Raw genomic sequence first — 6,791 nt, 5'->3', positions numbered from 1 at the left:
GGTTGGCTGGAGCCACATGGAACGTTCCCGGAATTCGCCGAGTGCTGGGGTGCGCGCGCACTGCATCGCGCTGGGTAAGCGCGGGTCTTTCGGACCGGCTGCTTGGCTTCTGGGCAGCCTGGGGTGTTTGGGCCGGAGTCCCGCGCTCCAGGGACTCCTGTGGTCCTTGCACTTTCCAAAGCTGAGTCCACTGCACGCTTGGAGTCACGATGGAGGACTACGAGCAGGAGCTATACGGAGTCGAAGATGATTTCGAAGACCAGTTTGCATCCGAGTTGGAAATCTTAGCGGAGCTGGACGGTGAGTGAGATTGAGAACCTCCCGGGGCTGAGGCCAGGGGGCCAGGGTCGGGATGGGGAGACTAGCCAGTCAGCGCCCATTCCCTCCTCCCCCATCGGGGACCTGCAGAAAATGCGGGGCCGGGTGCCGTGCTGAGTGAGGACAGCAGAGGCTTTTAGGGGTCTACAGTTGTGGCGCCACTTGGGGCCACTTTCTTGGGACCAGCTTCTGGACCCTATGAGCAGTAAGCATCCCTTGCAGATGTAGCGGTTATCCTGGTGGACTTGGAATCAGTATGGCCTGAGTTCGAATTCTGTCCTGCGCACTTCCTAGCAGTGTGTCCCTGGGCAAGTCACCTAACCTGTCTCAGCCTCAGGATAATAACGAGGATAATAATATTTTCTTCACAAAGTTGTTCTGAGGCTCTTTACAAACCTCAAAACTACTATTATTAGTTAGTATTATTATTGTCAAGGCAACGTGACATAATAGAGTACTGGCCGTGGAGGCAAGAAGACTTCAGATCCTTTCAGGTACTACTGGTGTGATGCGGGACAAATTACCTCTTCGAACCTCAGTTTCCTCCTCTGTAAAATGGGGATGACAATAATAGTACCTACTTCACAAGGCTGTTGTGAGTGTAAAGAAAATGGTGTAAGCCTTGAAGTACCATATAAACATGAACTGTTACTGTTCTGTGTGGGGACCCTGGACCCAGCAGTTTGTTGTACTGTGTTAGGATGTGTAGAAAGCACAGACTTAGACAAGGAGCAGGACTTAGGCTCTAGGGACTCTCCATTGCTCTCACCTTATAGAGTCCTTCTTCACCTTGTGACATAGTCACTTTTCCAGGGTAGTACAGTACAAGTAACTCTGGCCTAGGAGCTGAAGGAGTCCCCACTGCCCTGTGTAGAGGCTGTGTAACTGAGCCTCAGTTTCCTTATCTGTCAAATAGGGATAATAAGAGTTTGCACTACCTCCCCCTCAGGCTATTATGTGAGGAAAGCACTTTGCATACCGAACAACACTAAAGAAAAGTGTGCTGGGATTATTCCTGGATTCCATTTCCAGCTTTGCTCCTTGAACCCCAGCAAAGCAGTTCCTTTCTCTTGGCCCATTTTCCTCATCTGAAAAATAATCGATGCTAATCCTTGTACTTTCTGTCTCACAGATCTATGGTACACTTTATATAGAGAATTTTAGATGTGTAGTATAAGGGACTTTAGAGGTCCTTGAGTTCAATCTCATCGTTTTACAGATGAGGAAACTCTGACACGAAGATGAAGTGATTGCCTAGGGTCACACAGAAGCACCGTGAACTAAGCCATACAAACAATTTAGAAACAGAAGCTGTTATTGTCGTCATGACTGTCATAATGGTTAATGTAGAAGCCCGCGTCATAGAATTACAGATTTAGAACTGAAAGAAACCATATTTAGATGCTGTCTCGTCCAATCTCTTCATTTTACTGAAGGGAGAAGAACTTGTCAAGCTGTGTTTTACAAGTAATAATAATAATAATTACTAACATTTATTTTAAAAATATTATTTCATTTGATCCTCACAATTTATTTCATCACTGGATTGTAGTTTCCTTGAGGGTAAGGGTTGTCTTTCTTTTTCTTTTTGGTATCCCCAGCTGTTAGCACAATGCCTGATACATTGTTATTTAGCTGTATCTGACTCTTTGTGATCCTGTGGACCATACTGTCCCGTGGTGTTTTCTTGGCAAGGATACTGGAGTGGTTTGCCATTTCCTTCTGCAGTGGATCAAGGCAAACAGATTAAGTGACTTGTCTAGGGTTGCACAGCTAACAAGTGTCTGAGACCGGATTTTGAACGTGAGTTGTCCTGACTCCAGGGCCAGTGCTGTATCCACTGTGCTACCTAGCTGCCCCTGCAGGCCCAGGGTTCTAACTGATGCTCCACTTAGCTGCCTCTGCTGAGGAGGAGAATGAGGCCCATATAGGTTAAGTGGTCACACAGGTGGTAAATGAGAGAGGCAGGATTTGAATCCAGGTCCTTTGATTCCAAAGGCATATGTAGGAGGACTACTGCTATGAGTTTTGTTGTTCCTTGTGCCTAGAAATGCCTCCTTCACTTCTAGCCCATGACAATGTTGGTTTTTCCTCCAGGAGATCACCCTCTCCCACCATCCAGAGCCTCACAACCCCAGAAGAACAAGCTGACATTTGAAGAAGCCATCACTTCTGGAGATGTCATCCCCTCCTCCATCAGCATCCAGCACCAACAGAATGGTGTCTCCCCCCACAAAAACCACAGGGAGGTTGGCGGCAGCGGCTCCAAGAAACGGGGCCTGAGTGTTGACCTTAGGAGAGAAGAGGAGGAGAAAGATTCTGGGTTTCTCTTCTCAGAGGACCTCACAGTCAGTAAGTTGGCTGAATTGCCCTGCTGCTAGAGAAGGGATCAGCCTGTTAAATCACATGAGCAGGCTCATCACAGCTAAGGACATAACAGACTTACCTTGAAACCCATAACAAGTCATAGAAGAGATCTCAGAAGTCACCTAGATTAACTCAGCACATGAAGCATAATATCCCTGATAAGTAGCCATCGGCCCCCATGCAGACCTCTGTAGGCTCTGTAAACTCTCTAAGGCAGCCCATTCCTCTTTCATGTGGAGGAAGAATGGGCAAACTGGAGGTCCAAATATGCCAGATATTTTTATACAGTCCACAAGCTAAGAATGGTTTTTACGTTTTAAAATAGAATAGAACTTTTATTTTTAAAAAAATAAAAATTATAAAAATTTTACCAAGGAAAAATATAAAAATATATAAAAACCATGGCAGGCCATTCCACTTGGTTGCTGACCCCTTATATAGACAGCTGTAATCATAGGCAGCTAGGTGGCCCAATGGATAGAGTGTTGGGCCTAAAGTTAGGAAGACTTAAGTTCAAATCCAATCTCAGACACTTACTAGCTGTGTGACCCTGGGCAAGTCACTTAACCCTGTTTGCCTCAGTTTCCTCATCTGTAAAAAGAGTTGGCAAACCGCTCCAGTATCTTTGCTAGGAAAACCCCAAGACCGGACTAAACAGCAATGACAGTCATTAAAAAAATTTTTCTTCTGCTACGTCAAAATCTTCCTCATAACTTCTGCCTGTTGCTTCTAGTTCTGCCCTGTAGGGCCACAAAAAACCAAACAAACAAATCCTCTCAATCTAATAAGCATTTTTTGGTCTTAATTGATATCTTTTATTTTTAATATCACCTACATTTCCCATTATATCTCTTGTTTTCCTACTCCCAGAGAATCATCTGTAATAACAATAGCGTTTATATAATGTTTTAAGGTTTACAGAGTGCTTTACACATACTTCATATTATCCTTAAAACAACCGGGAGGGGTAGTGCTATTATTATTATTCCCATTTTATAGATGAAGAAACTGAGGCACAGAGCAGTTAAATGATTTGCATGCAGGTTTGAACTCAGTTTTTTTAAGTCCAGGAATAAACAGTTCAGTCAAACTAACCAACAGATCAGAAAAAAGTCTGACATGATATGCCATGTTCTACACCCACTGTCCCCCGCCTTGGCCTTCTTGTCTTTCTTCTTTGGGGAGAAGCTCTGGCAAGCTTTTATTATAAATACCTTCATGGGAATACAAAGACAAAATGATGTTTTATCCCTGCCAAGTCTACACATCCCCAGTTCCTTCAGCTGATCCATAGAAACCAGCCTCATCATTCTCTTCTGAAGACGCTTGTCCACATCCTTCCTAAAATGCAGCAAGGAGGCTGATACAATCATGACTATAAAACTGAACGTTACCTCAAGTACCAGATATTGCCTGACACTATCACCCTGGCCTTTTGGACTCGAAATATCTAAGATGAACTGGACCTTCTAAGATCTCATTTGCTTTTTTTGGCTTTCTCATTTTAGAACAATCACAAACTGCCTCTGATTTGCCCCTGAACAGTGGTGTCAAACTCAAAAAGAAAAAAAGTAGGTTGGCTACATACTGACCTAGAAAACTAGCTGTGTGATGCTGGGCAAGTCACTTAACCCCAACTGCCTAAAAAAAAAAAAACAACCCCCCCCCGAAACATATTAACCTAGAAAACCACACAGTATCATTATCTATGTTTTGTTGTGTTTTTATTTATTTCGTTAAATATTTCCCAGTTACGTTTAATCTAATTCCAGTTGCACTTGGGAAGATTAAGCTTCAGGAACTTGGTGCCTTGAGAGGTGATTTCAGCTTTGGAAAGAGGTTCCATGAGGATTTAGTCTCCTCCCAGGTGACAGAGATTGAAGTAGCTTATTTAGGGTAGCTGAGGGTGTTTGGGTGTGATGTAAGCTTTGGAGGATGATGTTTTGTTTTGTTTTTTGTTTGTTTGTTAGGCAGTGGTGTTAAGTGACTTGCCCAGGGTCACACAGCTAATTAAGTGTTATGTGTCTGAGGCCAGATTTGAACTCAGGTCCTCCTGAATCCAGGGCCGGTGCTCTATCCACTGCGCCACCACGCTGCCCCCAAGGATGACATTTTTGATGAATGAGTTTAGGAAGCTCTTGGATCCTGGTTCCTCCCCTTTCTCCAAAGCATTGCAGGAGACTGGAAATTGGGGAGCAGCCCTAGAGAAGTTAAGGGACTTGGTAGCTCTGTACCATAAGTGGCTCCTCATTACTTCCGCTCGGTGTCCTGACAGCTCCCAAGTCTAAGAAGCGGAAGCTGGAGGTAGTCAAGAAGCTGACCTTTGGATTAGAGGAAGAACCCGTCTATCCTGACTCCCCTCCCAGAGATATCACCCCACCCCTTTCTCCCGAGGACCTCCAAGAGGCGTGGAGCAACAGGTAGGCGAGAGTGTAGCAAGGCTACCATGCAAAAGCAGTGAGGTGTGTATTTATTTATTAAGCACCTACTGCGTGCTGGGCACCGTGCCAAGCTCTGGGGATGCTGGCTGGTCGGCTGGGCAGTGCCTGGCTGTTCTTCTTGGTTCTCAAAGAGAACCGGGATGACCTCACCGTATTGGAGTCGAGGTACAGTGTTTCCGACTGGTTCATCAGACCCATACAAGCTTGGAAGGTTCTACCGCAGATCAGGCACAAGTAGTCCATCTGGAGTGGAGAGGGCTCTAAATATGTGCGTCTCACATTTCTTTTGAACTACTGAAGTTCTGCTTTGCTCATAGAGCACAGCTCTGGGGATACAAAAAGACACACAAGACAGTCCCTGTCCTTACGAAGCTTACAATCTAATGCGCAAGACAACAGGCAGACAAATATGTATCTATATGTATCTATAGCTATACACACATACATATATATCCTATATATGATAATATATATATAGGACAAAAATTATATATATAGGACATATATCTATATATAATTTTATGTATATTTATATATATTTTATATATAACAATATATAATTTTATATATATATATATATAAAATAAAGTAGGAAATAAATAATGGAGGGAAGGTACTGGAATTAGGAGGGGTTGGTATGATGGAAAAAGCACAAGGCTACGGTCAGCAGCTCTGAATTCTGGTCTTGGCCTAATGCAGTCTTTCTGTGCCTGAATTTCCTCTTCTGTAAGGTGGAGATAACAATATTTGTCCTATTCATAGAACTGTCAGGTGAGATGATGAGTGTGAAAGGTAAGACGCATCATTATACAGTGGTAACAACGCAAATCTTAGAGTCGAAAGACCTGCGTTCAAATCACTGCTCCAGCATTTAGTAGCTGTGTAACCCTGGGCATATCCCCATTACCTCTCTTGAACCTATTCCCTCATTTTAAAAATGGGAATAATAATGCTTGCCCTACCCAACTCGTGGGATTCTTGGGACAGAAACGATTAGTAAATCTTAAAGTGTTATATAAGTGAATTATTGATAATGTTAAATACACTATTAATAAATATGTCATTCTCATGTTTTTGGACAAGCAAAGTAGAGCTCAGAGTGGAAAAGTGACTTGACTGGTCACGCAGCAAATTTGTAATAGAACTTAGGCTGGAATCCTAGACAATTCCTAGCCCAGTGCTCTTTTCACTGTACAGAACTGGGAAGTTGGTGACTGATACAAGAATGAGAAATTTTGTCTCTGGACCCTCAGACCTGCTCATCAATATTTGTGTTTATTCCCCGTGGATGCTATAGAGACTTAGACAAACTTCTGGACCAAGGGCCCCTGGACATCAGTGATGTGGGTCTCCTACAGATGACGCCACCCACTAGCAGGGACAAGAAACTAGTTCTGAAACGCCCCCCAGTCCTGGAAGAATATGTCAATGTGACATCCACTGATGGCACCCGGGTCTTCATGGTGGTAAAAGACGACCCGTTGGGAGTAGGAGTGAAGGTAGGAGGAACTGGAGGATTGACTGAACCTTCAGTGTTCTATGCTCATACCCCATGTGATATAGGCCCTGTGAAAGACAAGTACATAAATAACTGTGATTCAAGGGGGAATAGGATGAGTGTGCAAAGGCCAAATCCAAGCAGAGTGTAAAAAAATGGTGAAATTT

At 43.8% G+C, this 6,791-nt stretch overlaps 1 protein-coding gene across 1 annotated transcript in view; it reads left to right on the top strand.

The window, feature by feature from the left end:
• The first annotated feature begins 49 nt into the window (after positions 1-49).
• CHTF18 (chromosome transmission fidelity factor 18) overlaps positions 50-6,791 on the top strand; it is a 55,506-nt gene continuing 48,764 nt past the window's right edge. The window contains exons 1-4 of the mRNA XM_021006837.2: positions 50-300; positions 2,416-2,670; positions 4,961-5,105; positions 6,424-6,625. Coding sequence (XP_020862496.1) covers positions 210-300; positions 2,416-2,670; positions 4,961-5,105; positions 6,424-6,625 — 693 coding nt within the window. The 5' untranslated portion in view covers positions 50-209. The remainder of the gene's footprint in view (positions 301-2,415; positions 2,671-4,960; positions 5,106-6,423; positions 6,626-6,791) is intronic.

The sequence above is a fragment of the Phascolarctos cinereus genome, unplaced genomic scaffold (assembly GCF_003287225.1).
Source record: "Phascolarctos cinereus isolate Bilbo 61053 unplaced genomic scaffold, phaCin_HiC Scaffold_4;HRSCAF=312, whole genome shotgun sequence".
Lineage (NCBI taxonomy): Eukaryota > Metazoa > Chordata > Mammalia > Diprotodontia > Phascolarctidae > Phascolarctos > Phascolarctos cinereus.
Note: the sequence above shows the minus strand (reverse complement) of the source record. Positions and strands in the feature narration are given on the sequence as shown.